Source organism: Lethenteron reissneri, chromosome 59 (genome assembly GCF_015708825.2).
Source record: "Lethenteron reissneri isolate LAM-NWPU_2019-01 chromosome 59, ASM1570882v1, whole genome shotgun sequence".
NCBI classification, from domain to species: Eukaryota; Metazoa; Chordata; class Hyperoartia; order Petromyzontiformes; family Petromyzontidae; genus Lethenteron; species Lethenteron reissneri.
This window is the reverse complement of record NC_083837.1, coordinates 1423278-1441761: the sequence shown is the minus strand read 5'-3', so window position 1 is coordinate 1441761 and position 18484 is coordinate 1423278. Positions and strand designations below refer to the sequence as shown.

Genomic DNA, 18484 nt, shown 5'->3' with positions numbered 1-18484 from the left:
GTTCTGCAGATGTAGATGCCACTAGTTCTTCACGTTCTGCAGATGTAGATGCCACTGGTTCTTCACGTTCTGTAGATGTAGATGCCACTGGTTCTTCACGTTCTACAGATGTAGATGCCACTGGTTCTTCACGTTCTGCAGATGTAGCTGCCACTGGTTCTTCACGTTCTGCAGATGTAGCTGCCACTGGTTCTTCACGTTCTGCAGAAGTAGATGCCACTGGTTCTTCACGTTCTGTAGATGTAGCTGCCACTGGTTCTTCACGTTCTGCAGAAGTAGATGCCACTGGTTCTTCACGTTCTGTAGATGTAGACGCCACCACCGCCATCTCTTGAGTGACGGCTGAACTTACGACTCTCGGTCCGAACAGGCATCTGGACATGAGGACGAGTTTGTACGTATCTCTGAAAGTTCATAAGCAGATCAGTTCCTGTAGTGGGGACGATTCTGCTGCTACGAGACCCCGGTGAAGTGATGTGCAGGGCATTTGTATTCATGATTGTGGTTTTTGGCCCATAGCAGTTCCACTGTGGGTGTGGGTTTAGCTTCGGGCGAAATAAACGGGGAGAACCCAGCTATATAAAAAACTCCAGGTGGAACAGGGAGAGAAAGCACACAAACTCTACACACCGATTTAAAGCTTTCGTGACTGCAGGGAATCATCTTCTTGGTTCTTTCGGTAAAGTCACGTAGAAGGGAAATAATAAAATAATAAAAATAAAACATAATAAAACATATATTAGTCACGTAGAAGGGACAGAATAAAATAATAAAAATAAAACATAATAAAACATATATTATATTAAAATAATAAAACTAAAACATAATGAAAAATATATTATATTATTTATTATGTTTTTTTTTTAAATTTCCCTTCTACGTGACTTTACCGAAAGAACCAAGAAGATCTACACACACCATAAATAATTTAAATGTACAGTACACACGTGGTCATTGTTGAGAATGTTTAAATGTAACGTTGCCTATTCATGCCATGCGGCACTGTGAGCGTCAGATGTGTGCCAGCAAGACGTCACGTGGGGTAAACAAAAATAGAAACGGACTCGACAGTCGGGGAAAGGGGTGCCGTGCCAGCCCGGGGCACGAGGTGGCCGACTCACTCACCCACCCACACGCTCACCCATTCGCCCATCCACTCACCCACTCGCTCACCCACCCACTCGCTCGCTCACCCACCTGCTCACACGCTCACCCACTCGCTCACCCACCCACTCGCTCACCCACCCACCCACACGCTCACTCACCTACCCACCCGCTCACTCACCCACTCGCTCACCCACACGCTCACTCACCCACCCACTCACTCATCCACCCGCCCACCCACACGCTCACTCACCTACCCACCCACTCGCTCACCCACACGCTCACCCACCCACTCGCTCACCCACCCACCCACTCGCTCACCCACCCACACGCTCACCCACTCGCCCATCCACTCGCTCACCCACCCACCCACTCGCTCACCCACCCACCCACCTACCCACCCACTCGCTCACCCACACGCTCACCCACCCGCCCACCCACACGCTCACTCACCTACCCGCCCACTCACTCACCCACACGCTCACTCACCCACCCACTCGCTCACCCACCCGCCCACCCACACTCTCACCCACCAGCTCACCCACCCGCTCATCCACTCGCTCACCCACCCACCCACATACTCATCCACTCGCTCACCCACCCACCCACATGCTCACCCACCCACATGCTCACTTACTCACCCACCCACACCCTCACCCACCCACTGGCTCACCCACAGACACGCTCACCCGCTTGCCCATCCACTCACCCACTCGCTTGCTCACCCACCCACCCGCTCACCCACCCACACGCTCACCGACTCGCCCACCCACTCACCCACTCGCTCACCGACTCGCCCACCCACTCACTCAAGAGCTCTTATACGAAGTCGCTCCGGGGATGTAAGACAACGCCCCACCCCTCCCAAACTTTGTGGGGGGGGGGGGGGGGGGTGGTCATTTGACATTTTCCAAAAACCGTTTTGTGAAATGCGGAGCGCACGTTTCGCCTGTGGAGCTCCCACGACCTCCCAGTCGACGCCTCCGAGAGAAAAGAGCTCCCACGACTCCAGAAAGACGAGCCGAGATCGAAGAGCCACGAGGAGTCGAGATTCATCCGCGGGTCTTCCAGACGGGAGCGGATTCCCCGGACACTTGGGGGAGGGAGGGGGCAGGGGCGGTTTCTTCATTAGGGCGATTGGGCGACGCACCACCAATCTCAGCCGTCACTGTGCCTCTGGATATAGTCCAATCAGCGTCATGTCACGTTCTGTGGAGTACCGCCTCTTTTTAGGCGATTTCACTCCGGCTGAGAATCGCCCAGAGTGTTCCCATAGACTTACATTCAAAGATGTTTTTTTTTCGAACGGGGGCGCTGCAATGCATTCTCTATGGCTTCCGGGAGGGCTCGCCCTAACGTGCTTACGTCATCATACGTAAGCACGTTTCAGTCAACGATATTATTTGTCGCCACCTAGTGGAATCTTTAATAAAAGAAACTGAGTGGATTGTAATAATAGTGAGTATAGAAACAAACAAGATGTATTGTAAGAGTCACTTTATTTTTCATTAATATTAAAGAAGTGAAGTTGCCTTTACATGCTTAAGCTGTTAATTTATCCATTGCATGGGTGGACCTTATCCTTATCAATCATCCAGACATTTGCCCCCCCTGAGAGATTTTGCAGGAGCCGCCACTGGAGGGGGGGGTGTTGCCACGTGCGTCTTATAATCCGGAGGTCATGGCGACTCGAGTCCAAGTCGGCTTACCCAGGCTTAGCGCCTGCTTAGCTTGCGAGAGCTGTCCGGGGTCGCGGTAACTCTGCAGGGGGCAGATTTTACCAAATGCGTCCATGCGATGGTGGGTGTCGCGCCCCAACCACGTGGTGTTGATGACGTAGCCGACTACGTAACGATGTCGAGGTTGACTTTGTTGATTTTATTGTCCACTAGCTTGACCACCCGGCTTCGCCCGGGACTTGGATCCACCACGCCCGGCCGTCATTATCTCCCCAGTGGCGATGTTCACACACCGCACCAGTTACTCGTTTTGAGGCTGAGTCGACCTAGGGGAGGCCCAGGACCCGGTTAAAATAATCGTCACCGGTGGTGGCCGTGAGCGGGAATCGAACTCGGGTCGCCGGGTTCGTAGCGCGCTAAGCACTGCGCATGCGCGGGTCACGTGACATATGTGACGTCACAGCTCACTTGCCGTGCAAAAAAATATCTGCATTATTGCGCCCCCCCCCCCACCGAAAAAAATACCAAAGTCTATTTTTATAATGTTTGCATGATGTACAGTCTGGAAAGTACCCACATGGCAAATTTCAAGTTTGTTGCATGTCGGAAAGTACGCCAAACATTTTGAACAGACACACATAATCACAAATTTCTCTTTTTTAAATCCTTTATATTAAGTTCGCTTACTTGCGTGCTTGCTTACTACCGTGCAAATCTTTCGGTCGTTTTTTAACCCACTTCCCATGATCCAATCGAGCTGACATTTTGCACACAGACTTGTTGTGCGAGACAATTAATGTTCGTGAAATTTTTTTTACAAAATTTTACACTGTTTAGGGAAAACAAATTAAATATTTAATTACCAATTGCTTAATACTGGCAGACAATCATCTGACCCATAGGTGGCAGCCATCTCAAGCCAGAGGACGAGAGGACTCTAGCCGCCACGCATATAAAGGATTTATAGTGAAAAATTTTGTTTTTACTGGTTATACTTATTATATATATAGATGATGTTCACAATAGTGGATTCCATTATTGATGATGATGATGTTGTTGAAGACGCTGAAGTTGTTAGGGTCGTTATGTTCAATATATTTCGCAGTGTTGAGTGTATGGGTAGTGTTAGGCTATGCGCAGTATGTTGAACTTTTTCGCACCGCGCGTAGCCAAACGGAGGTGCAGTGTCGAGTCTTAGGCTGTATTTAGAACTTCATTCACACCGTGCGTAACTAACCGTGCGAATTAGAGGCGCGGGGGAAATGACAGTCTATGCCAGGGGTCGGGAACCTTTTTGACTGGGAGAGCCATACAAGCCAAATATTTCTAAATATATTACATTGAGAGCCATATAGTATTTTAACGTATAATAAATTAAATGTCTTACTTTTAATGCGACTTCTGGTGCTGCATGGTTTTGCTGATGGCTCTTGTAGTCTGGTTCATACGTGGTGAGGTTGAGCTTCGTGCAGGCGTTGAGGCCCCGTGACTCGTGAAATTTATCTTCAAAACTAATTTCTGTTTACTTTAAAATGACACACTATTATTGAGCAATATCACAAGTATTTTAAAATCAGTTCCAAACTGATTTTTGTATTTTTTTTTCAACTCAAAATTGTCTGGGAGCCATATCCTGTCACCAGAAGAGCCATATATGGCTCGCGAGCCATATATGGCTCGCGAGCCATAGGTTCCCGACCGCTGGTCTATGCGGTCCCCTTCTTAAAGAGGACCACCAGGGCATCCTTCCAATCCTGCCGAACCCGTCCAGTGGTCCAGACTGTTAATATGATCATCTTTGGACCTCCTTTGCCAGTACCAAAATATAATAATAGGGTTTTCCCACTTTTTTAGGCAACAAAACTGAAACCTTTTTACAAGAATCACGTCTGCATTAACCACAATACTTGCGGTCAAAATGCAAACAAAAACACACTGATAATATATGCATTGTCCTTGAAACTGATTGGTCCACACCAAGGAATCGTTTTTTGTTTGTTTTGAGTTACAAATTTCGTGACTGAAGAAATCCATATTCTTTGGTTCTTTCCGTAAAGCCACGTGACTTTTTTGTTGTTTTTTGCGACACACTGCAGCTCCGGTCGATGGCATTTTTAAATCCTTTATATTAAGTTCGCTTGCTTGCTTGCTTAGGACCGTGCAAATCTTTCGGTCGTTTTTAACCCACTTCCCGTGATCCAATCGAGCTGACATTTTGCACACAGACTCGTTGTGCGTGACAATTAATGTTCGTGAAAATGTTTTTTCCAAAATTTTTAGGGAAAACAAATTAAATATTTAATTACCAATTGCTTAATACTGGCAGACAATCATCTGACCCATAGGTGGCAGCCATCTCAAGCCAGAGGACGAGAGGAATCTAGCCGCCACGCATATAAAGGATTTATAGTGAAAAACTTTGTTTTTACGGGTTATACTTGTTAGTGATTTGCTTAACCTTGCCTACACTTTTGCATTACTATCATTTTTTGTTTTGCTTGTTGTAACTTTATGCCTTTCTTCTTCTTTAGTGCTGCCTAACGGCGTGTGCGACTTCACGATGATATTGGTCCCGGTCTAGCACGGCGTGTAGAGTTCGTGCTGTTGATAATTGTAGCCATGTTTTGATGTTACTGAGCCACCCACCCCTTACTGGACATCTGTAAAAAAAAAAACTTTATAGCTCATCGGATTTCTCCGGTAAATTATGAAAATTCAGATTTTTATTCTGTTGACGATGATGATATTGATGATGATATTGATGATGAAGTTGATTGGACCGGACCAGCCAGAGGAATCACGTGTCTCGTTCACGGTGAAGTGGTGGTGGTGGCCTCGACCCAACGAGAAGCGATCGGTCACGTGCACACCGAACCGCCCGGCTGACCGCCGCCGCCACCACCGGTCAATGCCCCCCCACGCGTCTCAAACAGTCCTCACGGATTCTTGAAGATTGTCCCGGTCACGTGGGCGTCGGTCAGCCCAGGGGGGTTAAAGTCTCCGGGGCCCGTAGCCACAATCGTCTCGAACGTGCAACACGCCACCGCACAGTAGCCGCTCATCACCCTCGGCGGAGAGAGGGGACGACTTAGAGGACGACTTAGAGGACGACTCAGAGATATAGAGGACGACTCAGAGAGGGAGGACTTAGAGAGAGGATGACTCAGAGAGAGGACGACTTAGAGGGAGAGGATGACTTAAAAAACGACTCAGAGATATAGATGACGGCTCAGAGAGAGGACGACTCGGAGAGAGAGGATGACTCAGAGGACGAGAAGCACCAGGAGGCAACACAGACGAGCGAGGCAGCAGCAGCCACGCGGTGGTGACGAGGCACTACACAATTGCCCAAGTTCTGCAGTCCTCTCTATATAAAGACGTTATTGGTCAAGTTGTGAGCGTTTATAGACGTGGGAGGAAACCCCACGCGTGCCAGGGAGGCAGAACCCATCTAGGGCTGAACGATTAATCGATTAATTGCAATTTAAAACAATGCGATTAGCAAATCACAAAGGCTGCGATTTTTTGCGATTTAAAAAGTCCTATTACTTTCTTATGGGAATTATTGAATTTTCGTTATTATAACTTTATTTATTTAACTTAACAAGTGTTCTATGTTTGATTGTTCTATTTCTATGAATTTTTTAAAATAAATACATGTTGGAAGCAATTCAGATCTTTTAAGTTTTCATCCTTGAATTAGTATAGAGCAGTTCATATGTTGATGGTATCATGTGGTAATGCTCCATCACGTTTTAAATCTATTGCACAGTGAATATTGAACTGAAGCTTGACTTAAACAATTGAATCGCAAATCAAATCGCAATGTCAGAAACATCGCAATTAAAATATTTTCCCCAAATTCCAATCCCCTCCCAGAGCGGTACAGTCCATATTATTAGGTTATTTCGGTAAAGTCACGGAGGTAAAAAATTTAAATTAATAAAAGTAAAATAAAATAAAAATCACGACGTTTCGGAGGCAACACAAGCTTCCGTCTTCAGGTGGTAGTCCACACACGCCGCCTGCTGGCAGAGCCAGAGAGTACGACTCCTCCACCACCCACAGCGAAGGGAGTTCCTCGCAACATCTGCGAGTGATCCACCAATCCCCGCTGCTACGGCTGCCTCCTCCACAGCGCTGGCTCACTGCAGGCAGCAGCAGCAGCAGGAGCAGGAGCAGCAGCGTAGCCAGCAACACGGCCAGGCTTAAGCCTCTCTCAGGCACCGGTCACTCTCAGCCGCTTCCAAAGACTCACGGAGCGAGCAGCTCGGCTCAGGCTCGACTCACGGGAGTCCTCCTGAGTGTGACTGGGACCAGGCGCAGAGAGACACGGGGACACGGGGTCTTCAGTCTCAGGGATGAGACCACGCACAGAGACACGGGGACTCAGAGACACGGGGTCTTGAGTCTCAGGGATGGGACCATGCATTGAGACACGAGGACCCACAGAGACTCGGGATCTTGAGAATCAGGGATGGAACCATGCAGAAAGACACAGGGACCCACAGAGACACGGGATCTTGAGACTCAGGGATGGGGCTAGACGCAGAGAGACACGGGGACTCGGAGACACGGGGTCTTGAGTCTCAGGGATGGGACCATGCATTGAGACACGAGGACCCACAGAGACTCGGGATCTTGAGAATCAGGGATGGAACCATGCAGAAAGACACAGGGACCCACAGAGACACGGGATCTTGAGACTCAGGGATGGGGCTAGACGCAGAGAGACACGGGGACTCGGAGACACGGGGTCTTGAGTCTCAGGGATGGGACCATGCAGAGAGACAGTCCCCGATGGCGCCATCAAGGCACCGAGTCAGCCTCTCAGCTCCGACTTGCCCCGTCACAACAGGCGCGCTTGCTTTCGTCTGGTGGTGGTGATGGTGGTGATGGTGGTGATGATGGTGGTGGTGATGGTGGTGGTGATGGTGGTGGTGATGGTGGCGATGGTGGCGAATATGGCAGTGGTGATTATGGCGATGGTGATGGGGTCTCTGTATAGGGGTCAGGGTCTCTGTTGGGGTCAGGGTCTCTGTTGGGGTCAGGGTCTCTGTTGGGGTCAGGGTCTCTGTTGGGGTCAGGGTCTCTGTTGGGGTCAGGGTCTCTGTCTAGGGGTCAGGGTCTCCGTGTAGGGGTCAGGGTCTCTGTTGGGGTCAGGGTCTCCGTGTAGGGGTCAGGGTCTCTGTATAGAGGTCAGGGTCTCTGTTGGGGTCAGGGTCTCCGTCTAGGGGTCAGGGTCTCTGTTGGGGGTCAGGGTCTCTGTTGGGGTCAGGGTCTCTGTAGGGGTCAGGGTCTCTGTAGGGGTCAGGATCTCCGTCTAGAGGTCAGGGTCTCTGTTGGGGTCAGGGTCTCTGTTGGGGTCAGGGTATCTGTATGGGGGTCAGGGTATCTGTATGGGGTTCAGGGTCTCTGTCTAGGGGTCAGGGTCTCTGTTGGGGTCAGGGTCTCTGTCTAGGGGTCAGGGTATCTGTATGGGGGTCAGGGTCTCTGTATAAGGGTCAGGGTCTCCGTGCTGGGGTCAGGGTCTCTGTTGGGGTCAGGGTCTCTGTCTAGGGGTCAGGGTCTCCCTGTAGGGGTCAGGGTCAATGTGTAGGAGTCCATGTTGCAGTAGCCCCCCCTCCCCCGCCCCCCCACCGTAGGGGGGTGGCCCCCCACTCTCAGAAGCGCTTGTCAGGTGGTGGGGGGCCGACGAGAAGCTGCAAGGAGCTGAAATCCCAGACGGCTGTCCAGTGGAACGCGATGTTGGAGAACACCACGGCATACTCGCAGAGCGCAAACAGCGTGTACACTGCACACGCACGCACACACACCGAGACAAAGATCCCCCGTATAGCCTTAACAGACTGTAGGGGCAAGGGCTGTTAGCTAGCAGCACCGACGAAGGCCAGCGCCACCGCCGGCCGCCTTTGTCTCCCTTGGCGGCGATGTCTTACTACACACCGCACCAAGTAACTCATTTTAGGCCGAGTCGACCTAGGGGAGGACCAGGACCGGTTCAGATCATCGTCGCCGGTGTTCGGGGCCGTGAGCGGGAATCGAACTCGGGTCGCCGGGTTCGTAGCGCAGCGCGCAAACTAATCCCTACACCACTGAGAACACGCACAGATACAACAACAACAGCCGCCATTCGCCACTAATTGGTCGTGACGACTCCATGGCACTTGTGCCAGGCTAGGTGCACTTTGAGGCCATGCTGTGAATTGTCGAAGGCTCGCTACTGGTAAGGAGGTCACGGGACAGACCCAGCAGGTGCCATGAATTGAATTGACTGAGATGACCGGCAGATGCACCACCTGTGCCCCCTACTGTGCCAACTTGCCGCCCGGCGCTCCGCTCGTTGTTGTGAGCGTCGCTCCTCCGCCCTCCGTTGTCGTTGGAGGGCGACTGCCTCCAACTGCCCAGTAGCGTCCTTCACGAGCCTCCTATAGAGTCCGATCTTGACACCGCTGGTACCAGTCATCGGCAAGTCCACTCAACTCAACATCCTCCCGTACCGCATCAACTTTCTTCTCTTCTCCAGCCCGTGTCGTGCCCATTTAACCCCCTCCATGCGGCCAAACAGAAGCTGCTTGGGCATGCGGTGGCTGGGCATGTGGCCGACATGACCCACACACACACTCACCTACCCACTCAACAACTCACTCAATTACCCACCAACCCATTAAATTAATCCACTCATCGACCATTTCACTCACCCTTCCACTCACTTTGCCCCCCTCACCCCACCCCCGCTCACCGCCGGGCTCGCAGTAGCGGTTGTGACGCGTGTAGGTGAACACCGCGAGAAGGCTGGACAGCAAGTTGATCACCGCCAGCCTCCGCTTCCACAGGTACGACCGGCGCTCCTGGGGTCACGGGGTTATGGCGGCACGGGGTCACGGACCACAGAGGGCCACTGCATTGTACTGATGATGATGATGATAGTGGTGGTGATGATGATGGTGGTAGTGATGATGATGGTGGTGGTGGGGATTGTGATGATGATGATGGTGGTGGTGGTGATGATGATGATGATGGTGGTGGTGGTGGTGGTGATGGTGGTGGTGGTGATGATGATGGTGGTAGTGATGATGATGATGGTGGTAGTGATGATGATGATGGTGGTGGTGGTGGTGATGATGATGATGATGGTGGTGGTGATGATGATGATGATGGTGGTGGTGGTGATGATGATGGTGGTAGTGATGATGATAAGCTGCTGATGATGATGGTGGTGTTGATGGTGATGGCAGTCATTATTATAGTGATGATGATGATGGTTGTGACAGTCACTATGGCAGTCATAATGATGATGGTAGCGACGATGATGATGGCGGTGGTTGTAACAGTGAAAATGATGTTGGCGGTAGTGATATGATAGTAGTGATGAAGATGGTGGTGATGACGATGATGATGATGGTGGTGACAATGAAGCTCATGGCAAACAGTATTGCTGCTGCTACTGCTGCGTGTTGCTTCCGCCGATGACGACGGCGATCACGCCGCTGCTTCTGCCGACAACTCCCGATGATGACGATGGTGATGATGGTGACGACGACGACGAGGTAGCAGCGCTGCCCCTCACCTCGTCGCTAGCTGCGTAACTCCACAGACGGCAAGTGAGCAGCATGTAGCAAGCAGCTCCCAGGATGAACGTGACGAAGGCCAGCTTGTGCAGATCTGCGCCCCCCACGGACACAAACACACAAAGGTTCCCTCCCTCAACTGTAGCCTTCACGCACTGTTGGGGCAAGTGCTGTCAGCGAGCGGCAGCGCCTACGCTAATAAGGCAATCGGAGACGTTAGGTATCTTTAAGTCTAAATTTCGATTTAAAGCTTTCGTGACTGCAGGGATTCATCTTCTTGGTTCTTTCGGTAAAGTCACGTAGAAGGGAAATAATAAAATAATAAAACATAATAAAATACAATTCTCACAAGAATTATAAAATAATTCTCACAAGAATTATTTTATTATGCTTCATTATTTTATTATTTTATTATTTCCCTTCTACGTGACTTTACCGAAAGAACCAAGAAGATCTTTAAGTCTGTTTTTGTTTTTAACTCTTAAAATTTCCCAGTCCTGGCCATTTACCCTGTGCAGATTCAGTTCATTTCCCGGCTTTCCACACACGGTGGTCGAGCGTTGGCGGGATCTACGGAGGAGACGCGCCCCCCCCCCCCCCCCCCCCCCTTTACAAACTTCAATGATACGAAGGCCGGCACGCCGCCGACGCGGTTTCAAACGCCGCCGCGCCAGGAGGCCCCGAGGGGAGGCCACGGACCGGACCATAAAGTCGAGGTTGGCCGCGAGCGGCGATCGTGCTCGTGCGCCGACCGCCGCGCCACCGCTCCCCATTGCCCCCCCCCCCCCTCTGCCCCCCACCCCCACCGTGGTTCTCATTCGACGAGACGTTCGTGAGGCCCAGGAGGCCTCCGAGCTCCGCCAGGTTGGCGAGGAACGCGAGGCGCGGCAGCCGGAGAGCCGCTACGCGGCGGCCGCCGTCGCCGCCGCCGCCGCGGTGGAGCAGGAGGAGGGGGGCCGCGGTGCCGGGGGGGTGGCTGCGGTAGCGGCGCAAGTAGGCGAGCGCCAGCAGGAGGCGCGGCGGCGCGTGCAGCCCGAGCAGCGTGCGCCACACGTAGCGCTGCGGCGTGAAGCCGCCGATCGCGGCGCTGATCGACGGCAGCAGGTTCCACACCTGGGCGGGCGGGGGGGCGGGCGGGGGCGGGGGGGTGGGGCATAGGGGTGGTGAGCACACTCACCGCCACTCACCGCCACTCACCGGCAGTAGTGGCTGGTGAGCTGGCAGCCCCGGCTTCGAATCGACTCAACAGCTCGCTTGTTCACCAAGTCACTCACTCAGCCACTCACGAACCCCATCACGAAACCGCTCACCAAAACACTCACCGACCGACCTGCTCTTCCACCGCTGTTACCATGGCTACTTCTAGATTTGAAGTTTTCGTGACTGCAACGATTCATACCCCTTTGGGTTTTTTCGGTAAAGTCACGTAGATGAAAAATTTAAATAAATTAAATCACGACGTTTCGGGCGCAACACAAGCGTCCTTCTTCAACCGCTTAAGTTGTCCCCACCTGAAGAAGGACGCTTGTGTTGCGCCCGAAACGTCGTGATTTAATTTATTTTAATTTTTACCTACGTGACTTTACCGAAAAAAAACAAAGAGTACCATGGCTACTCTTGCTCTGAACTTCACTCGCCGATTCCTCCTCCCGTGTCGGTCACCCAGACATCTCATCCACCAAACCACCTAGTCATCACCCACCCACCCAACCACCCACCCACGCATCCACCCACCCACCCAACCACTCACGCATCCACCCACGCAACCACCCACCCACCCAACCACTCACCCAGTCACCCAGTCACCCACCCAGCCACCCACCCACTCACTGACCCACCCACCCACTCACCCAATAGCTTACCCCTCACTCACTTACCCACCCAACCCATTCACAACCTGACCCACTCGCCCCCTCTCACACGGTGTTTTAACTCATCCCGCTCACCCCCCCCGCTCACCCCCCTTCCCCCCCGCCGCTCACCCCCCTTCCCCCCCGCCGCTCACCCCCCTTCCCCCCCGCCGCTCACCCCCCTTCCCCCCGCCGCTCACCCCCCTTCCCCCCCGCCGCTCACCCCCCCTTCCCCCCCGCCGCTCACCCCCCTTCCCCCCGCCGCTCACCCCCCTTCCCCCCGCCGCTCACCCCCCTTCCCCCCGCCGCTCACCCCCCTTCCCCCCCGCCGCTCACCCCCCTTCCCCCCGCCGCTCACACCCCCTTCCCCCCCGCCGCTCACCCCCCTTCCCCCCCGCCGCTCCCGCCCCCTCTCACCCCCCTTCCCCCCGCCGCTCACCCCCCTTCCCCCCGCCGCTCACCCCCCTTCCCCCCGCCGCTCACCCCCCTTCCCCCCCGCCGCTCACCCCCCTTCCCCCCCGCCGCTCACCCCCCTTCCCCCCGCCGCTCACCCCCCTTCCCCCCCGCCGCTCACCCCCCTTCCCCCCCGCCGCTCACCCCCCTTCCCCCCGCCGCTCACCCCACAGTGAGTGGCCGTGGAGGCGTCGAAGTGGTACAGGAGGGACCAGGCGACGCAGAAGAAGAACGCCACCAGAGGGAGACTGACGGAGGCATGAACCAGGTGAGCCATGGGCAGCCTCACCAGCCATGGCTCCCGCTCACCGCCACCACCGCCAGCCGCTAGGGGCGGGGGCAGCATCGTGGGGGCTCGGGGCAGCGCTGGGCAGACGGGGAGACGAAAGACGGACGTCATTACACGCGTGTACACAGAGACAATTTCAGATTCAGTTTCATTTATTAGGATTTACCCTGTGAGCCGTTCGGCTCTTGATTTGGGTGCAACCGCAACAGACAGACAGACAGACATATTCTAGATTAGAAGTTTTCGTGACTGCAAGGGTCCATACTCTTTGGTTTTTTCGGTAAAGTCACGTGGGTAAAAAATAAAACGAAATTTTATTTTTTATTTTTGTTCTATTAAAATAAGACAGACATATGTAAACACATAAAATATAGGTTTTTGGGTCAGATCGCGTTATTTATAAATGTGTCGTAACCCTCCACCACCCGACACAGCCAAACAGTAAAAAATTGCGTCATGTTTTCAAAGGACAAATTGACTTCTTTAGCCCACCGGTGCGATGAAGAGAGAATCAACATCATTTTAAAATTTGAGTAGTTCGACATTTCGCTGATAATTACAATCAGCTTCATCGGGCAAGAATGGTGAAGCTCTCCTGTTGTTTCCGGTCTTAAATAGAGCAGACACCTAGAGGGGCCACCTCCTTCACCTCCTCCTCCTCACCACGCCTCATCATCCGCCCGCTCCACTCGCGATGAGACGGAGTAGTCTTGGGTGCAGAAGAGACTAACTACGGACCCAGGGAAGAGACTCCCTATGTACACTGGGTGTATTTAGTGAGCCTATAGAGACTTGGTCTCTGTAGACTCACTAGAGACTGGGACTCTATAGACTGGGTCTCTGTAGACTCACTAGACTGGGTGTCACAAGAGACTGGGTCTCTGTAGACTCACTAGACTGGGTGTCACAAGAGACTGGGTCTCTGTAGACTCACTAGACTGGGTGTCACAAGAGATTGGGTCTCTGTAGACTCACTAGACTGGGTGTCACAAAAGACTGGGTCTCTGTAGACTCACTAGACTTGGTGTCACAAGAGACTGGGTCTCTGTAGACTCACTAGACTGGGTGTCACAAGAGACTGGGTCTCTGTAGACTCACTAGACTGGGTGTCACAAGAGACTGGGTCTCTGTAGACTCACTAGACTGGGTGTCACAAGAGACTGGGTCTCTGTAGACTCACTAGACTGGGTGTCACAAGAGACTGGGGTCTCTGTAGACTCACTAGACTGGGTGTCACAAGAGACTGGGTCTCTGTAGACTCACTAGAGACTGGGTGTCACAAGAGACTGGGTCTCTGTAGACTCACTAGACTGGGTGTCACAAGAGACTGGGTCTCTGTAGACTCACTAGACTGGGTGTCACAAGAGACTGGGTCTCTGTAGACTCACTAGACTGGGTGTCACAAGAGACTGGGTCTCTGTAGACTCACTAGACTGGGTGTCACAAGAGACTGGGTCTCTGTAGACTCACTAGACTGGGTGTCACAGAGACTGGGTCTCTGTAGACTCACTAGACTGGGTGTCACAAAAGACTGGGTCTCTGTAGACTCACTAGACTGGGTGTCACAAGAGACTGGGTCTCTGTAGACTCACTAGACTGGGTGTCACAAGAGACTGGGTCTCTGTAGACTCACTAGACTGGGTGTCACAAGAGACTGGGTCTCTGTAGACTCACTAGACTGGGTGTCACAAGAGACTGGGTCTCTGTAGACTCACTAGACTGGGTGTCACAAGAGACTGGGTCTCTGTAGACTCACTAGACTGGGTGTCACAAGAGACTGGGTCTCTGTAGACTCACTAGACTGGGTGTCACAAGAGACTGGGTCTCTGTAGACTCACTAGACTGGGTGTCACAAGAGACTGGGTCTCTGTAGACTCACTAGAGACTGGGTGTCACAAGAGACTGGGTCTCTGTAGACTCACTAGACTGGGTGTCACAAGAGACTGGGTCTCTGTAGACTCACTAGACTGGGTGTCACAAGAGACTGGGTCTCTGTAGACTCACTAGACTGGGTGTCACAAGAGACTGGGTCTCTGTAGACTCACTAGACTGGGTGTCACAAGAGACTGGGTCTCTGTAGACTCACTAGACTGGGTGTCACAAGAGACTGGGTCTCTGTAGACTCACTAGACTGGGTGTCACAAGAGATTGGGTCTCTGTAGACTCACTAGACTGGGTGTCACAAAAGACTGGGTCTCTGTAGACTCACTAGACTTGGTGTCACAAGAGACTGGGTCAGGAGTCCAACTTGAATGGTGCGGGCTACGGGTAAACCTCTTAACCACGCCAGCGATTATATCCCCAGCGTCATGGGGGCTTAGTGCTGAGAGGGGGGGGGCACAGGAGGGGAACCTTGCCCAAGAGACCTCAGAAACCCGACCACAGGACCCAGAGCCTCCAGTGATATCCCATTCATTCGCCAAGTAAGGGCCCAGTGTAGCTCTTATTCAGAAGCGACCTGGCCACCAAAAATTATCGCTCAACCGAGTGGCCAACCGCCGTGCGGGACATTTATCCCGAAATGTGGTAGGTCACAGTGGAGGACCCGGAGGAAAACTCCACGCGACCACGGGGAGAACATGCCAACTCCAAATATACAGCAGGTGTCAGGGCAGGGATGGAACCCACGACAGCCTGTATACCAGGCGAGGTAGTTGACCTCTCGTCACCGCGGCATCCTAAGAGGATCCCAAATCCTTACAGGGCCCCATTCAGGCACCTCCCACATACCCCGCTGAGCACCCCAACCACGTCAAAGACACCACAGAGACCCCATTCGAGAGCCCCCCATTGACACCCCACTCACAGACCCCATTGACTGATCCCTGAGACACCGTTCTGAGGTCAAATTCTGGGATAACCCAGAGACCCCATTCATTTACCAAAGACGCAGAGACCCCATTCATTTACCAAAGACCCACAGACCCCATTCGTTTACCAAAGATCCAGAGACCCAATTCATTTACCAAAGACCCACAGACCCCATTCATTTACCAAAGATCCAGAGACCCAATTCATTTACCAAAGACCCACAGACCCCATTCATTTACCAAAGATCCAGAGACCCAATTCATTTACCAAAGATCCAGAGACCCCATTCATTTACCAAAGACCCACAGACCCCATTCATTTACCAAAGACCCACAGACCCCATTCATTTACCAAAGATCCAGAGACCCAATTCATTTACCAAAGATCCAGAGACCCAATTCATTTACCAAAGACCCACAGACCCCATTCATTTACCAAAGATCCAGAGACCCAATTCATCTACCAAAGACCCACAGACCCCATTCATTTACCAAAGATCCAGAGACCCAATTCATTTACCAAAGATCCAGAGACCCCATTCATTTACCAAAGACCCACAGACCCCATTCATTTACCAAAGACCCACAGACCCCATTCATTTACCAAAGACCCACAGACCCCATTCATTTACCAAAGACGCAGAGACCCAATTCATTTACCAAAGATCCAGAGACCCCATTCATTTACCAAAGATCCAGAGACCCAATTCATTTACCAAAGATCCAGAGACCCAATTCAATTACCAAAGACCCAATTTAGACCCCCAGCGACCAGAGCCCAAAAACGCCTCGAGTCAGACCCCCCCAGAGACCCCGGTCGATTGAGAAGCCTCATTGAGACCCCAAATTATTAGACCCCTCATTGACAGAATCCCTTAAACCCCAACGAGTCCAAAGTCAGACACCAATTGACGATAGACCCCGTTCACAGACCCCTGCGAGACAACCCATTCATTGATCCCACCCCGTGCACCAAAGACCCCGTTTAACCCCCACGCAGTGAGATGCACCAGGCAGGGAAAGACCCCCCGTGCCCATCGAGACCCCAGTTGCGTACAGACCTGGGATTTAACGACAAAAGTCACGGCACAATTCACCAAATTTTGATATTTTGTAACTCTTAAGAGTTTAATGTTGATTTGAAGCTGAAGAGTTTATGCTCACGCGAGCATTGTTGAGGCGTCAGTTCTCAAACTCCCGTCTGCAGCCCTGCAGAGCCTGGTGGTGGAAATTCCACATTGATGTGGCGGGGCCGAGTACATCCACACGACGAAGGGCTGTTGGGGGGTTTCAAAATCAGAACGGGGCCCGGTCTCCCCCCCCCTCCCCCCCACCAAGACCCTACCGAGCCCCTCGCCTCCTGCGCGGTAGAGGCGTCCAGGCAAGCAGGGTGTCGGGCGCGGCCTTCTCGGCCGAGCGGCCCGTGAGGGGCGCAGGGACTCGGCGTCTCTGGGGTGTCCCTCGGGGTGTCCCCGCCGCCGTGAGGAGGGAGGAGGCGGAGGCGGCGGCGGCGGCGAGGGGACGCGGGAAGGAGGCGGCGGAGACGCGGGGACCGCCGGTCACGGCTCCATGGTTCTCGAGTACATGTCGACTTCCGTAGTGACGTCATCGGTGCTGCCCGCAGCCATATTGGGTAGGGTTGAGGGGGGCGGTCCCGATTAAAAACGAAGAATTGTCCCTGAGCAAGATGGCCACTCTATCCCTGAGCAAGATGGCCACTCTATCCCTGAGCAAGATGGCCACTCCAATCTCTGAGCAAGATGGCCACGTTGTCCTTGAACAAGATGGCCCCATCCCTGAGCAAGATGGCTGTGTTGTCCCTGAGCAAGATGGCCACGTTATTCTTGAGCAAGATAATTTACATTTTAGTCATTGTACGTTTCATTAAAAAAAAAATTAACAAGTAAACAATGCACTTCTTGACATTCATGAGGATATATTGATTGGGTGAAGGGGACATTGCTCATTGGATACGTATCAGTGTATTTGAGTGTTTATGTGTGAGGAGCGGTTAGCGCGCTACGAACCCGGCGACCCGAGTTCGATTCCCGCTCACGGCCACCAACACCGGTGACGATTATCTGAACCGGTCCTGGGCCTCTCCTAGGTCGACTCGGCCTCAAATGAGTACCTAGTGCGGTGTGTAAACATCGCCACTAGGGAGACAAAGGCGGCCGGGCGTGGTGCTGGCCACCCACCCCCTCGTGTGTCGTGCCGGCCTTCATAGGTGCTCGCTAACAACACTTGTCCCAAGAGTCCGTTAAGGCTACACGGGGGATCTTTGTCTTTGTTTTATAACACCCCCTCCCTCCGAGTTGGTGCCGGACGGTAACGCTGTGGTGAGCAGTGACATGGGGGGAGGGCCATTGGCCTCGGAGTTCCTCCAGGCAAAAAACCACTGCGGGTGGCCACGTGGAATGTTCGAACGCTCACTGCGGAGGAGAGGCTTCCACTCCTCTGTCGGGAGCTGGACCGGTACCGCCTGGATCTCTGTGGTGTTCATGAGGTCCGGTGGACCGGCTTTTGCTCCTGACACCATAAAGGATGGACAGTCCTCTACTCGGAGCAGGAGACTGCCAATCAACAGGGAGTAGCACTTCTTCTGAACGTGGCGATGAGGTGTGGGAGGCTGTAAGTTCATGGCTACTGTGGGCTCGCCTTCCCATCAACCAGAGGCCAGGAAATGAGCGAGGTTTAGGACTGTGGCTCATGCAGCTGCAATGGCTGC

The 18484-nt window shown here is 52.8% G+C and overlaps 2 protein-coding genes across 2 annotated transcripts in view; one reads left to right on the top strand and one right to left on the bottom strand.

Moving 5' to 3' along the window:
- The window catches only part of LOC133357715 (nucleoside hydrolase-like), a 10020-nt gene extending 10005 nt beyond the window's left edge, over positions 1–15 (top strand). The window contains exon 6 of the mRNA XM_061575809.1: positions 10–15. Within this exon, the coding sequence (XP_061431793.1) occupies positions 10–15 (6 nt within the window). The remainder of the gene's footprint in view (positions 1–9) is intronic.
- Positions 16–2489: 2474 nt separating this feature from the next.
- PGAP2 (post-GPI attachment to proteins 2) lies at positions 2490–17367 on the bottom strand. Its single transcript, XM_061575889.1, has 6 exons — positions 17102–17367; positions 12824–13023; positions 11161–11467; positions 10354–10448; positions 9526–9634; positions 2490–8577 (listed from the first exon to the last, which is right to left on the bottom strand). The coding sequence occupies exons 2-6, from the start codon at positions 13001–13003 to the stop codon at positions 8447–8449; spliced, it is 822 nt and encodes a 273-aa protein (XP_061431873.1). The 5' UTR covers positions 13004–13023; positions 17102–17367; the 3' UTR covers positions 2490–8446.
- Positions 17368–18484: the final 1117 nt, after the last annotated feature.